The sequence below is a fragment of the Strix uralensis genome, chromosome 5 (genome assembly GCF_047716275.1).
Source record: "Strix uralensis isolate ZFMK-TIS-50842 chromosome 5, bStrUra1, whole genome shotgun sequence".
Lineage (NCBI taxonomy): Eukaryota > Metazoa > Chordata > Aves > Strigiformes > Strigidae > Strix > Strix uralensis.
The window spans coordinates 67,135,905-67,152,384 of NC_133976.1; the positions used below are offsets into that span (position 1 = coordinate 67,135,905).

Here is a 16,480-nt window from a genome sequence, read left to right on the forward strand (position 1 = left end):
AGGTTACCAATTTGGGATTAAAAATATCTCACCCAAACCCCTGCCTCTAAAGTCACCATAGGAAATTATATATGCACCAAGATGTGTTAACAAAATATCATCTAGACAAAGCAGCTGAAAGACAAGCAGAACTAGACAATTGCAATTACTTCCCCTGCCAAAACTCACTCCCAAATTCAGCAGTTAGATAAGGTGGTTTGTTTCTTTGGGTCCCACAGGTCATTCCTTTGGCGGTATCTGGATATGTCAAAACATTTGCAAATGCAATTGTAAGACAAGACCAAGCAACAAGTCATATCAGTTTTTCTAGATGGAGAATCTCTACCTCCAGTAAATATCACTTAATCTGGGGAAAAAGTCACCTTCTTTTCCCTTCAGCTGCTGCAATCACTGCTAAGTGACTGTCATGACAGACAACACTTATTTCAGAACTCAGCATTTTGCTCTAAAATGTTTATTAACCATATCCCACTTAGCCTTGAGCATCTATTTTAAAGTACCAATCAGAGAATTCAGTGTTGTGAAACGATATGCAAGTAAACAACTTTTTATTTAAAGTAACAACATTTGTCAAGCTCCAAGTGACACAAATGTGATGAACACAAACCAACAAATACACGAAAGCAATTTTGAGTATTTGAGCTAATGGCTTGAGCTGAGACAGTTTTAAGGTGCATGAAAACACAGATGAGTGTTTTACCTGCCTGATGATGAACTTCTAGAACAATAAAGACTGAACAGAGTATTTGCTGTAGTCATAAGGGTAATCTTATTGCTTGAGTGTCCTCTGCTGGACAGTACATACCATAGCAATAAAGCCACCAGCGTATGTTGGATGGATTTTGTTTAGAAAACATTATCACTACAAAATCCAGAATATTCCTTATGTTTCATAGTCACTTAACTAAAAACATTAGTTTTTAATAAAATTCTACAACTCTGAGATTTTAAAAAACAATTATTTCCTTTACGGAAAACTATTTGTAGTGTTAAGCAGGCATAAAATTTTCAGCTGAGCTAAGATAAAATGCTTCTTGGAAAAATACTACTTTTGACAATTTTGCAATGGAAAATTGTTGCAATGATTCGTTTAGATATGGTGGAAATGTTTTGCTTAAAGGCTTGGATTTTATTATGAATTCTGATTGAATTTGATGAAATCAGAAAGCTGCTGTTAGCCTTGAGCTTGTCATTCCCATGGCACTCTACCGCATGGATCTGTGTACAGGATCAGCATCACATTTTGTGGGCCTTTGGCATGTGGCTGTTTTGCCAGCAGTCATCTTTGACCCTTTTAAAAATTGTGGACTGGCTCTATCAGAAATGCAAAGGGAGGTTTTCCTTTATCTGTTGAGAATTTGCTTCAGTTCATGTAACTTGTTCTGCCTGTTACTGGTAACCAGGTACGCATAAAGCACTTTCATACTTGCATGTTAGTTTTTCTTGTTATTGATCACAGGTTTGGTATTAGTTTTACTTTCTGAACAGTGTTATGATTTATTATTTAGTTATTCGTAACATTGTGAAAATTGCTTCTAAAAGAAGCTGTCCTGATCCTTGTGACACTGGTCTAAATGGCTTTCTAAATACATGATTCATTCTCTACATCAAAAGAACCTGGCAAATGTTGTTTGATCTTGCAGTTATCTTCTTTATTTATAGGAGCATCTTCTCTTCCTCCATTCACTATAGGCCTGGACTTCTTATTTTGAAAGTCTTTCTTTATCAATATATAAAAAAAGATTCCAATCAAGTAGGAAGGACCTCTTAACACTGCTGATAATCCAAGGTAGACATACCTGTGAGGTAAAGGATAGAAGATAGTGCCAGGCATTGAAGTTTTCAAAGACACGGAAGAAAATAATTTTAATGGCTTTTAAGGATCAAATATATACTAAAAAAAGCTTAGGGGAAAACACCAAAACTCATTCTTTGTGAATGGTACCACAAACTGGACAATTTTGCTTGCAAAAACTTCTGTTAAAGAATTGATAATATTCTTTTTGCTTATGAAGATAGTTGCAAAGTGAAATTTTCATCATCTTCCCTTTGTTTCTGAAGATTTTTGGATCACTTTAAGTCCTTAGACTTTTTAGGGCTAGAAATATACTGAGATCGCCAGAGTATGAAGTGGCCAAGATTTGGGTGAAACTAAGAAAAATCTCTGGAATATGCCTCCTGGAGAACGATAGTGTTTGTATTTAACCAATACCTTCAGCTGCTCAGTATGATTTTCTTTCTTTTTCTCTCAAGTGTGACCAACCCACAAAGTTAACATTTTTTCCAGTATGAACAAACTACTTGCAAATAAAGTAAATTTGGGTAACCTTCCTCTTGATGGTAAATCATACAATCCTAGGTCTTTTAAATTGACTCAAAGGATATTAAAAATACAAAATTCATTCCAGAAATCTCTGTCATTGATATTAAATGATTTTTGCACAACATAAAAACTGACTAAAAACCAAAGAGTTTAAGATTTGATCTTAAGATTTCTCCATTTCAGGAATTCTGGACTGACTTCAATCTGATTCCAGAGTTAGTATCTGACCATAATTTTTGATCACTGGCCTCACGTACTACAGTATAACAGAACAAAGCATGTCCATCTGTAGAGAGGAAATACATGAGAGTTTCTGGACCCTAATTTGCCTTACCTGTATGCATTGGAGTCATATAGCCTACAAGCCCCTTGCTGCCCACAGCTTGTGCTTCCCCATTTCAAACATGTCTTGTCAATCAGTGCACCAAAATAAACTGGTGCTGGAATCCCAGCTGCAAGGAAACAAGCAAAAATGTCACAAGATATCACAGGAAAAGACATCTTTTTAGAAATCAGCTTTATATTTTCTTAGCGGAAAGTTGCATGCTGCAACAGGAGGAATAGGTGGTTTGAATTGTGGGGAGTTTTTCATTTCCTTTGTCATCCTCTCTGTGCTGTGGGGATCATCAGTCCCCAGGAAATGTGGTCTGATGGGTTTGGTCAGGCTTGTAGTCATGCACATTGGTTTTTCAAGTGTGGCTCTGAGAGTCACTTCTGGCTTCCAGTGCACACTAAGCTCCTGCAAGGGAGATCTGGAATGGTTGTGCATTTGGAGCACTGAACTGATGCATAGTTTCTTCTTCTATGCATAGCCTAAATTACCCACCTGGCTGATAGTTCCTTCTGCCTGAGTGAGGGTAAAGCAACTGAAACCCTTAGAGTGACTTGGCCAGATACGAGTTTATGCTTTACTGCAAAACATGTCAGACATGGGGCAAAATCTTAGCCTTGCTGAACTAAAGGTATTAACTTCAGAGGAATCCAGGTTTCAGCATGTACAGGACCATGTTTCACATTAGCTTTGTTCCTACAGGAACAAAGGATGTTTCCTACATCCTTATATAGGAAATTATTTTGTAAAAACAGAAATACTCTCAGCCTAGGGCTCTTGTGAGAGTCTGAACTCAGCAATCTATCTATAAAGGCCTGTGTATTATGATCATCCGTGCTGTAGTCAGGGTATGATAGGACAAATGTTAATTTTGGAGGTTCCTTAGAGAAGAAAGATGGGAGCACATCAGATTTGATCTCTGAGTCACTGAGGAGAAATCCTAGGTTTTTTGGATCAGTGACAGTGGGTCTACCCCTTCTTACAATGGAAGAAGCATGCTGGCTCAATGTGTTGAAGCAGAAGCCTATAGAAACGGGACAGTTCTTTTTTCATAATGCTGCTTTTTATTTCCTATGGCAGAAATTGCTCCAAGAATCCCATTGGCATTGCTTGTCCTGAGAGCTGGGGGACAAATTCTGCCCCTCCATTGTGTGATGAGAAAAGTAGAAGAGGACAAAGTGTGGATACACCTTCTTGTCTCAGGATGTCCATCACAATCCTGAGTAGAGTCTGCAGCCGTAACCTTGCTCTGATTGCAGACATTTGAAGTGGCTGTTGATTTTTTAGGCTTCACATCAAACCCATGTAGCTTGTCTCTTCACACACATTTCTCTACATTTCTGAAATGCACATATTCCTATTCCATTGACAAAGAGAACAAAAGGAAATAGGGAGGTTTTCTTGCCTGCCTAGGCATCTTAATCAACCATCTCATTAGCAACTCTCAAATAAAAATGGAAAAACAAAAAGAGCATTGCACCATGCTTAAAAGGAATTGAAATCTAAGCTGTTGTCTACAAGGAAAGAGTGAGCTGTGAACGAGGGCAGAAGGGACTCAGAGGGGGTGGAGATGGAGTAACGACACCCCACGCCCCTCACGTATAAGAGCAACCCCCAGGGAGCACAAGCAACCAGGGCGGGCAAACAGGGCGTGGTGCGTCAGTTTGCGTCTCAGTTTGCGCGTTAGTTTGCGCAGGCAGGGCAAGTGGACAGGGCGCAGTCCATCTCCGGGGTCTAGAATTTATCTGAGCTAGTCCTCCTATCTTATGGTCCTCCACGAGTAGACTGAACCATGGTCTCCACTGGTGTCAAAACCACCACCAGAAAGAACGTGGCCACCCAGACGGAGCTTCTACACAAACATGCAGCGGTCCAGGTCCTAGGCTGCAGGGAGTGCCTGAGCCTGTCAATCCTGCCGGAGGGCAGCAGTGACAACACCTGTGTGTGCTGTGATCAGCTGGATGACCTGCTCAGCCTGGTGGTGGAATTCAAAGAAGAGGTCGAGAGATTAAGAAGTATAAGAGAGTGAAGGGAAATTGATTGGTGGATTAGCACCTTGGCACCCATGAAGCAACAGGAGCAAATGGAGGCTCCAAACAAGATAGGCAATCCCTCATCCTCTTGCTACCAGGCAGAAGGAGGGGACCTAAGAGATGGGGGAGGCTGGAAACAGGTGCCTGCTCATGGAGACAGGACAATCCTCCTCTGACCTCCTTCACCCGCCATGGTGTCCCTTCACAATAGATTCAGGGCCCTGGAACTTTTGAATGAAGAAGAGAAGGAGGAAGAAAATGAGACAAACAAGGAGGAAGACCAAGATCCACCAAGGCCAGGTTGTTCTGGACCAGGTGTTAAAACCAGTTCTAAAAAGAACCCCAGAAGAGTCATTGTAGTGGGCGACTCCACTCTGAGGGGTGTTGAAGGCCCAATATGCAGACCGGACCCTCTTCACAGGGAAGTCTGCTGCCTCCCTGGGGCCCGCATCAAGGACTTCATGGCAAAACTCCCTGCTCTAGTGAGACCCAAGGACTACTACCCTCTCTTGGTTTTTCAGACAAGTAGCGACAACATTACCAGGAGAAGGCCTAAAGCAATGAAGAGAGATTTCACGTCCTTGGGGAAACTGATTAAGGGGTTGGGGGCACAAATTGTGTTCTCCTCCATCCCTTCAGTTGTGGGGATGGATGAAGAATACAGGAGAACTCAACAGATGAACTTGCGGCTCCAAGACTGGTGTTACCGTAAGAGCTTTGGATTTTTCAATCTTGGGTTGGTATATAGGACGCCAGATCTTTTGGCATCAGACGGGATGCATCTGTCCCAGAGGGGGAAGAGGATCTTGGGGCAGGAGTTAGCTGGGCTCATTGAGGGAGCTTTAAACTAGATTTGAAGGGGGAAAGGGACAAAACATCAGCCCATCTGAAGTGCATGTATACCAATGCACACAGCATGGGTAACAAACAGGAGGAGCTTGAACCCATGATGCAACAGGAAAATTATGATGTCGTGGCTATTACAGAAACATGGTGGGATGTCTCCCATGACTGGAGTGCACCAGTTGATGGCTACAAGCTCTTTAGAAGGGATAGACAAGGAAGGAGAGGCGGCGGAGTGGCACTGTATGTTAGGGACTGTTATGATTGCCTTGAGTACAAGTATAGTGAAGACAGGGTGGAATGTCTTTGTGTTAGAATCAGGGGGAAGACCAACAGGGCAGATGTCATAGTGGGAGTCTATTATAGGCCACCCTCCCAGGACAGAGAGGTGGATGAAATATTCTGTATTTAGGAGAAATCTCATGATAGCTTGCCCTTGTTCTTGTGGGAGACTTTAACTTCCCAGACATCTGCTGGAAATACAACACAGCAGAGTGGGACCAGTCCCAGAGATTCCTGGAATGTGTGGAAGGTAACTTCATGACACAGCTGGTGAGAGAACCAACCAGAGAAGGTGCCCTGCTGGATCTCCTCTTTGTGAACAGAGAAGGACTGGTAGATGATGTGGCGGTTGGAGGCTGACTAGGGCACAGCGATCATGAAATAATAGAGTTCTCTATTCTTAGAGAGGCCAGGAGAGGGGGCAGCAGAAGTGACATCCTGGACTTCCAAAGGTCTGACTTTGTCTTGTTTGGGCACCTGCTTGACAGGATCCCTTGGGAGACAATCCTGAAGGTTATAGGGGTCCAGGAAGGCTGGGCAGTCTTTAAGAAGGAAGTGTTAATGGCTCAGGAACAGGCAGTCCCCAGGTGCTGTAAGAGAAGCCAACCACAGAGAAGACGACCCTGGCTGAACAGGGAGCTTTGGCTGTAACTCAGGGAGAAAAGGACAGTTTACAGCCTTTAGAAGAAGGGGCTAGCCACTCACAGTGATTACAAAGATGCTGTGAGGCTATGCAGGGTGGAAATCAGCAGGTCTAAAGCCCAGCTGGAAAATAATCTGGCTTCAGCAATCAAGGACAACAAGAAATGTTTCTATAAGTATGTGAGCAGTAAAAGAAAGACCAGGGAGAGCCTCCATCCCCTGTTAGATGCAGGAGGAAACATGGTAACAAGTGATGAGGAAAAGGCTGAGGTGCTTAATGCCTTCTTTGCCTCAGTCTTTAATAACAAGACTAGTAGTACTGAGGGAATCCAGCCTCCTCAGCCAGAAGACAGAGACTGGGAGAACGACCCTCCCACAATCCAGGAGGAGATAGTCAGTGACCTACTGCATCACATAGACATACACAAGTCTATGGGACCAGATGGGATACACCTAAGGGTGCTGAAGGAGCTGGCTGGGGTGCTCGCCAAGCCGCTTTCCATCATTTACCAGCAGTCCTGGCTGACCGGGGAGGTCCTGACAGATTGGAAATCGTCCAATGTGACACCCATATTTAAGAAAGGTCGGAAGGATGATCTGGGAAATTACAGGCCTGTCAGCTTGACTTCAGTGCCCGGGAAGCTGATGGAGTAACTCATCCTGAGTACCATCACACAACACATGCGGGACAACCAGATGATCAGGCCCAGTCAGCATGGGTTTATGAAAGGCAGGTCCTGCTTGGCAAACCTGATCTCCTTCTATGACAGGGCCTTGGACCTCCTTATTGGATGAGGGAAAGGCTGTGGATGTAGTTTACCTTGACTTTAGCAAGGCCTTTGACACCGTTTCCCACAGCATTCTCCTGGTGAGACTGGCTGCTTGTGGTTTGGATGGGCACATGCTTTGCTGGGTAAAAAACTGGCTGGATGGCCGGGCCCAAAGAGTTGTGAACAGATTTAAATCCAGCTGGCGGCTGATCACAAGTGGTGTCACCCAGGGCTCGGTTTTGGGGCCACTCCTGTTTAACATGTTTATTGATGACCTAGACAAGGGGATCGAGTGCACCCTCAGTAAATTTGCAGATGACACCAAGTTGGGTGGGAATGTTGATCTGCTTGAGGGTAGGGAGACTCTGCAGAGAGATCTGGACAGGAGTGATGGGCTAAGGCCAACTGTATGAGGTTCAATAAGGCCAAATGCCGGGTGCTGCACTTGGGCCACAACAACCCCCAGCAGCGCTACAGGCTTGGGGAGGAGTGGCTAGGAAGCTGCCCGTCAGAGAGGGACCTGGGGGTGTTGATTGACAGCCGGCTGAACATGAGCCAGCAGTGTGCCCAGGTGGCCAAGAAGGCCAATGGTATCCTGGCTTGCATCAGAAATAGCGTGGCCAGCAGGGACAGGGAAGTGATCTTACCCCTGTACTCGTCACTGGTGAGGCCGCACCTCAATTACTGTGTTCAGTTTTGGGCCCCTCACTACAAAAAGGACATTGAATGACTCGAGCGTGTCCAGAGAAGGGCAACGAAGCTGGTGGGGCTCTGGAGCACATGTTGTATGAGGAGCGGCTGAGGGAACTGGGGTTGTTTAGTCTGGAGAAGAGGAGGCTGAGGGGACACCTCATCGCCCTCTACAACCACCTGAAAGGAGGTTGCAGAGAGCTGGGGATGAGTCTCTTCAACCAAGTAATAAGCGATAGGACAAGAGGGAATGGCCTCAAGTTGTACCAGGGTAGGTTTAGACTGGATATCAGGAAGTATTTCTTTCCAGAAGGGGTTGTTAGGCGTTGGAATGGGCTGCCCAGGGCAGTGGTGGTGTCCCCATCCCTGGAGGTGTTTAAGAGTCGGGTTGACATAGCGCTTAGGGATATGGTGTAGTTGGGAACTGTCAGTGTTAGGTTAATGGTTGAACTGGATGATCTTCAAGGTCTTTTCCAGCCTAGACGATTCTGTGCTTCTGTAAAGTTTCAACATGGTGAAAACACTCTGCTATGAACAGAGTTGTATTAGTGTTGAATGAAGTCCTACTAGAGCACATCTTTTTGATCTTACTTGCAGAATTGTAAGCCATTGGTTGAATCATAAGTTTGAAACCTTATAGCGTTGCTTAGAAATTCAAGATAATACTTTAATTTTGCTTAGAAACTCTTCCTATTTTGGAACACCAGGCTCCCAAACTGCAGCACCATTTAATCAGCAGGTCAAAGATTTTCAGAATTTTGTTAGCCAATTTCCCAGTGAACTCTTGACTGAATATTGGACCTTCAGGAAAAAAAACCCCAAGATTTTCAGGAACAGCCCGGGATCTAACAGTTGTTTCAAGGATACATCTGATTTACAAATGGTGATTGCATTGGTGTCATTTAAAGCCATACAAGCAAGCATCTCAGTTGGAATGATTTCTCTTACCTAGCACTCTCATAATGAGTGTGTATAGACCAACTGCAAGAGATTTCAACTCTGGCTGAACGCATCTGAAAGAAAGAGGGATAAGTATGAAGTATTTGCCTATCTATGGCTTAGACATGCCTATTAAACTGCTGTTAATTACCCTGAATTTAATACTGTTAATGACAGAAAATCAAGCTTTGGAAAGAGAGTGCTTCCTACGTCTGCTGAAAATATGTTAAGTGGTATGAAAAAGGTGAATTAATCTATTGTTTTCCATCACATAGCTCCTGGGAAGTCCATTCACTAAGCATAATTAAAGTGAAATTTTAAAGTCATAATCACAGTCTATCCTAGTCTTATTGAAATGGGCTCTCCAACTGCCTTAACTCCCTGGATACATTTTCCTCACTTGATGTGATATACCTTACTCACTTGATGGGGAATGTCATATTGTCCTAAGACAAAAATTTTGCAAGTAGCTGCATTCGTGCAGTATCTTTCTATTTTCTAAGGACATTCCTCCATACAATGCCACATCTTGAACTGCACAAAGCCATCTGGAAATATGCCCAACTGTTTCATGGGGAACCACACTCCAAGCATCAGAAATGGGCACAAATCCATTATATCTCCATCCTCTACCAGCTCCTTACAAATACTAACATGGTCAACAGTCAGCAAGATGTCTCACAGAGATAAGGAAGGGACGGGAGTTTGCATTCTGTCTACCATGCTCTTTTAGGATCACATAATGACCTTAGGACTACCATTAATTTGCCACTAATGCATTTTTCTACTGAGTGAGCTTTCTCTTCAGGTTACTGAAACGTATGTGTTAATTTGTATATGTGGTTCCAAATAGCATACTGGTATGCCTACACCTGTGCACCCTGACAGACATGAGCATAGGAGCTTCAGACTGAGTCCTCAGATGTCCTGAATTTCCAGACATCTGATAAGCACAACCTGTTAGGGCAACCCCACATCCAGGAATCCTGACAAATGCATGACATTTTCAAAATCCATAGAGTCAGAATATCCAAGGACATGCTCTGGAAAACCTGGGCATATGCAGACATAAGAGAAATCATTTTGTAGTAGTTGGAAGCAACACACTAGAACTGCCTTACAGACAGCAGCAAAGAAAGGTTTGATGCTAACAGCTACAAATGGGAAATGACAAAAGTCTTTAAAGAAAGCATGTTATACTGCAAGAGAATCTTTTTTTCCTAAGGGAAAGAGAGAAGCATGAACATAATTTTGATCCCCACATCGGAAAGGCTCAGCCTTTGGTACACAGTTAGTTTTACTTACCTAAACATAATCAGGTATGCTGGGGTACCTCCCAGTGCATAACAAAAGCCACTTATGACTTGTATTACTGTATAATAAATAAACTTCATTGAACAATCTTCACTTTTTGGACATTGCCCCAAGGTCACAGAGTTATTTCCTGTCCATGAACTGCTGACTGCAAGACAGCTGCAATTATGGAAGACCTGGAAGACACAAAGAAAATTTGGTAGGGCACTGCTCATGCAGTGGAGAATCCGGCCTTCAGACACAGGCAGAGCCTGAAGCCTTCCTAAGCATCCTGTTCCTATCTTATTTACCTTTCTTGAGGCAATGGGCAGCAGCTTCTTTTCTTTCCTACAAACAGTGCTCAGAGTTGGAAGGGAAGTTGCCAGCATATTTTTGCCAGTGGACACAGCAAACGTTTTTGGAAGATGTTTGCAGTACCTGCAGGGCCTCTGAGGTTGGCCTCAGCCTTTGTGTCCCTGAAGGGCAGTTGAAGTGGAAAAGCAAGTCTCGACAAGCTGTGCCTTTTGCTGCTAGGTGACACCACTTGTTAGCTGACTTGTCTCTGTGAAAAACACCTGGATTACAGGTCCCTCTCCCCTAACGCTGATCCACCACAGGTACCTCACAGCTGTAAGCAGCAGCTCGTGCAGAGCCCTGAGATCAACAGTAGGTGTACTGATAGCTTAGGAGCAGTAGCTTTTAACCAGTGCTTCAGGGGCTTGAGGATGTGTTGAGATAAGGGGAACTGTGAGCCACAAACCTTAAACTCTACAGAGACAGACTTGTGTGGGAGGCAGTAGTCCCACTGTCACAGGTGCTGTTGAGCCCTTCTCCCCTGTCTTCCACCTTAAGATTTTAAGCAAAAAATGTCTTTTGGAGAAGAAGACTGTAGACAGCAGAGAAAAACCAGCCACAAAAAAAAAAAAAAAATCTGTTAAAGAGAAAACTGTCTGAGTGCAAGAGACAGCTCCAGACCATGTATCTTCTGCAGTGATCATCTGGCATCAGAAAACATGGGAAAGACACATGCCAATTAAGGCTTATATCCATGGACTGGAGCTTCCTCTCTGGAACTCTGCATTATCCCCAGGACTCTGTGCAGAGCAGAAAGCAGTCAGCCAAAAAGATAAGCAGTACCCTGCCATTGCAGAGTCTCACATGGAGGAAACAAGCTGCCTCCCCTCAAATCATTCTTCATACTTGCACATTAATGATCAGTATCAGGGAAGATATTGCACTATCTTAGTGTACTTCAGCTGTTGGCTAAAACCTCAGGGCAGCCAAAATAACATTTATGAAAAGCAAACCATGGACAACCTTCAGGCAACATGTAACCACTTCAGTTTGTTTGTTTCCCCCTCTTGTATTCAATCTACAAAAGATGAAAATTATCTACAGCAAGGAGTTAGGGCTTTTTGCTTGATGTGCAGTAACTCAGAGAAATGTCTATGTTTTCTGTGCTGTTTGTAGCCAGAAATCATAACTACTTTGCTGACTTGTCCCCAGTAACTTTGGTTTTCCTTAAATGCATTATACTACTAAATCCCTGACGTTATATAGAAAAAAAGCTAGTAGAAAACCTCAGAAACTGAAGCAGGGTCTTACTGTGCTCTTTCCATGTCCCACCGAAGTCGTGCACCCAGCTAGACACGCCGAAACATATGTGAGTCCATTGTCTCCACACACAGGGTCCCACACATTGGAGGCACATTTGCAGTCAGAGTTGCACTCAGAAAATATGGCATTTTCATTGTATGGAATGGGTTTGCTTGGAAGTTAAGTTCAGAGACAGGTGTAAGAATGTCAGAAATTTTTAATTCAGTGCTGAGGTCAGTGTAGTCCCTTCTGTGTGACAATGCTTATGTCCTGAAACCCACCTTGTATGCCCAGGACATATGTTCTTATAGCTGAGTGTCTACAGCATTGATCTGTTTGTTTGAGATTCCATTCTACTTGAACTGACATTAAAGTAATTACTAGATGATAAAGAATTTTAAAACAAGTAAAAATGTTGCTACTGATTTTAGCTGGCAGGTGTAAACAGAAAAGAAAAAGGAAAAGCTGAAAGGCTTTGAGAGATTAGCAAGATTACCCCCTAATTGAACGTAGAGCTAGCAACAGTTAACACAATCTTATCAAGTACATCTTTAACTGTTGATAAAAATGCACCAATGATAGAAACTAAATCTCCTGGTCTCCATAATAAAAAATACCCCTCTCTTAAAGCCTAGCCTAACTCTTCGTAGAGATTATAGAAAATGCAGTATTCCCTTTTACTTTCAGACCTCCTTTGGGTATTGAGATCTGTAACAAAGAGGAATGTCTTCCTTCATCTTCTCCTTTCTGGGTTAATTAAAATTATGTGCTTGCCATCTCTTTCATATCAGTGCTTACTAAGCATATTCCCTGGTCCACTATTTGCATTCTTAGTGAAAACATTGCAGAGTACAGAACAAACAACAGTTAGTCCTCAGGTTCCAAAAAATATAAACATCCTTGGCATCCTGCCTGTCCAGTTCTATATTTTCAGCTGTGAACCAGTATAGCTTGATAAATGAACTGTAGTGACAAGTTATTGAACTGTGCACAAGTCTTCAGGGAGATACAGAGAGGTTCACACTAGCCATGAGGTACTCTGAGGAGGCTGGACATGAGGCAGTAACAACCCATATGCTAGTGTGTTGCTGGGCCTGTTGGACAGCCAGATCCCTGCATGCATCCCCTGTACTTGTATCTTCCAACAAAAAAATAACAGCCTGTAAGTTTTAAACCCTGGTTCTCTCCTGAGAGGAGAGAACATCTTCAGTAAGCATAAAGGCTTCATTTTGGTTTACAGCAGGCTGAGTGTAGCATGTTGCTGTCTCTCCATCTCTGTGCAGGATATGCTACCAATGCTCTGTTACATATGCTTCACCCTTTTACTGAATACACTTGGCTAGAAAATAGCTTCTGCTGTAGACACAGGGCTGTGTGAAACAGCGATACCACTCCCCACACAGCCAAACAACCTACATTGGTAATGATGCAATTTTGCTAATGTATTTCTAATTAATCTTTAACCAATGTTGTGCTTTGACAGGCTGACACTCTGCTGACCAACAAAACTATCACAATGACACATGGTAGTGTTCACTTTCTCTTAAGCATTGCAAAAGCAAGTTCCTTTTTCAGCCTTGATTTCATAGTACATTTTTTGAACTATTGATGCAATGGAGAAAAAAATGCTCTTCTTCATTTTATACTCACCCTTCATAGGACACTGTCATTCCTGCTACCACATGGTTCTCACAGCCAACAAAAAAGTGCAAGAGAGTGGTGACATAGGCCAAAAATGACATGATAAATGCAAACTTGGTTGCTCCAATGATGCCCATTTTGTACTTTTTCATTATGAGCCCTCCTAGGAAAATCCCAATACTTACAGGAGGTAAGGTTGTCAATCCTGAAAGATATTATAGAAGGGGAATGTTAAAATAAAAGAGTCACAATGGGCTTAAGAGACAAATTCTGTCTTCAGATTGATGTCCCTGGCAGCTTTATGTTCTATTATAATGACTACAGGTGGCTCAGCCTAATCCTTGGGTTGCATATGCTATTTTTGAAGTGCCTAACCCTCAAAACCCACTTCCATTGTAAGGCACTTGTTGGTTGTTGCAACAGTTAAAACTTCCACACCACATTCATTACATATTTGGGGTGCTCTTGCAATAATATAATATAACATAATATAAATAATGTAACGTAATATAATACAATGTAATGCAAAGTAACGTAATGTAACGTAATATAATGTAATGTAATGTAACATAATATAATGTAATGTAATGTAGTATAATATCGTATAAGGAATGGAATGGAATGGAATGGAATGGAATGGAATGGAATGGAATGGAATAGAATAGAATAGAATAGAATAGAATAGAATAGAATAGAATAGAATAGAATAGAATAGAATAGAATAGAATAGAAATTTATTCTGGTCCCATGGGCACGAAAACTGTAGTTTGTATGCTACGTTTACATAATTCAAGTTCAGGAGAGACTGCCATTTACATCAGCCTGTTCTGCAAGGAATTTAGTCCCAGAAAAAACATTCTAGACTTATCCCCAAGCACTGCTTATAGCACAAGAAGTCATTGCACAATGTAACTCACCTATTAGAAAGTTAGATTTAGATGTAGATTGTCCATACTGCTGTTCCATGTACTTTGGTTTGTAAGTCAAGAAACCAATAAAGCTATTGAACTGTAACAGTGAGCAACACAAAAATGTAAAGTACATTCGATTACTCAATACGTTTTTCAGGGAGGTATAGAAATCTGAAAGAAAGGGATATATGAGTTGGCTTTGAAAGATGCATGTCATAATTACTGGTGAGTAAACTACAAAACAGGGCAAAATCCTTCTTTCAGCTGTCCAAGTGCAAGTCATACTGATCTTCATTTGTGTGCAAGTATCTGAAAGCAAAATCAGGTTCTTGAGAAACACCAGAGGCTGAGATACAGGAAGAGAATCCTAAAAGAAGACAGAAGTATGGGTTAAGATCCAGGTGCTCTAATGAAATCTGCACATGAAGACTAAAGGGCTCCACACTTTCAGTTTACGTGAATATTATGACAGGTTCAAGGCTAAGTGAGAGCTGTCTTCCACTGGGATCTGAATAAAGACAGGAGAATTTGACTAATGATGCAGTCATCTCTTCCCACCACCTTTCCACCCCTTTCTTAGCCTAAGGACTGCACAACCAGAGCTGATATTCGAACCTGCTGTATTTTCCTCAGGCAGAAATGTTCTTCAGAGTCACCACGAGCTGTATGATGATCAGATTAATAATTTGACTTTCCATATTGCAAAAAATATTTTCTGTATGTCCTGATACAGAAACAATTTTTCCACTGTTCAAATTTCTTCCAGCACAAAATTCTAGAGGTAGGTGCCACTGAGGCAGTGATGCAATGCAGGTGATGCATGCAGAACCTCACAATCTTGAACAAGCTCTTTGACTTCTAGTAATCTTTAGCAGACCTCTCCTTTCCCAGGATTAGCAAACTGGTTTAGACTGAAGTGCAGGGGAAGAAAAATATTTTGCAGAAATAGTACATTCCCTCTGTATGTTGTGCCTATTGCTTTTCACAGTTATACAACATGAGAAACACTTGCCTTTCAGTATTACTGACCACTTCCTTGGCTTAGACTGTGCAGGAGTAAGTTTCTTCCTCATGTTTTCCAAGAGACCATATGAAGTTTTGTCATTGTCTTCCTCTGGCTTTTTCAGACTCTTTGGCAGGAAGCAAAATGGAATAGCAGCTAGGAAACTGGTTACTCCACCTATTAAAAAGCCAAGCCACCACGCACCCACCCAGCGCGAATCCTGTGGGGTGATAGTGATGCTTCCTAGAATCGAGGGAAAGAGATACAAGTTACCTAATGAAGAAGATGAACTTTCCCACCCTTTATCTGCTAAAATAGCTACATTTTACAATGTCTGGCTTGCAGTGGTAATGATAATCATCTAATGAGAGACCATTCATGCAGTGAAGGCATCAGGAATCATACCCTGAATGGTGTTATGTTTCACCTGCCTTTCTACATCTCACACTGACTGCTGTTTTGTGGCATACATGGTGACACAGAGGTCCTTATCCAACACAGAGGAAACCAACATGGGTGGCAGACAGGCCCCAAGCCTGGAGCCCTTATAGGGCTGATACATTTCTGCTGACACCATCCTCTGCTAACCTGAATCATATAGGTTGCTATTAAGCATACAGGCATTCTCTGTGGCACTGGTAAGATTACCCATGACTTTAAACTTTGAATTGCAAGGAAGATGAGACTAGTTGCTTGTATTTTTATGATTGTTACATGTTGCCATGTTTGGTGGTGGATCAACACTATAAGACTTTTCACTGCATGACCAGAATTGGCTCACTGTCCCCTTACACTTAAGTAAAATCAAACATTTGGTTTAACAAAGGGCAAAGACAAAATAGTCATCTGTCTAACTACAGGATCCTGAAGATCTGAAAACTTCTCTGTTCTGCTAGTAAAACAGGATCACCCACTGCTGCTGCTGCAGTGGGCCTTTTCTTAGAAAAGCTATCACCAGTCCATACTGTCTGACTCCATATCAGGCTGGTCAGATGGGTGGGGAGGTGGGCTGGCCAGGAAACACCACCTCAGAGATGGCTCCTGCCTCTTCCAGTGAAAGGGAACAGGATGAAGGACCACAGCCGCCACTTACGGGGATTGCTCTGCCCCCTCTGGCATTTTGCAGATGTGAATACATACATGTGTTTTCTTTTCATGTGAATAAGCAAGGGCTGGCAGAAAG

The 16,480-nt window shown here is 42.5% G+C and overlaps 1 protein-coding gene across 2 annotated transcripts in view; it reads right to left on the reverse strand.

The window, feature by feature from the left end:
- Positions 1-531: 531 nt before the first annotated feature.
- The window catches only part of LOC141944611 (solute carrier organic anion transporter family member 1C1-like), a 39,048-nt gene continuing 23,099 nt past the window's right edge, over positions 532-16,480 (reverse strand). For both annotated transcript variants that reach the window (XM_074871465.1, XM_074871466.1), the window contains exons 8-15: positions 15,307-15,540; positions 14,301-14,465; positions 13,393-13,588; positions 11,752-11,914; positions 10,159-10,343; positions 8,863-8,927; positions 2,658-2,775; positions 532-1,799 (exon numbers count right to left, since the gene is read on the reverse strand). In XM_074871465.1, coding sequence (XP_074727566.1) covers positions 1,583-1,799; positions 2,658-2,775; positions 8,863-8,927; positions 10,159-10,343; positions 11,752-11,914; positions 13,393-13,588; positions 14,301-14,465; positions 15,307-15,540 — 1,343 coding nt within the window. In that variant the 3' untranslated portion in view covers positions 532-1,582. The remainder of the gene's footprint in view (positions 1,800-2,657; positions 2,776-8,862; positions 8,928-10,158; positions 10,344-11,751; positions 11,915-13,392; positions 13,589-14,300; positions 14,466-15,306; positions 15,541-16,480) is intronic.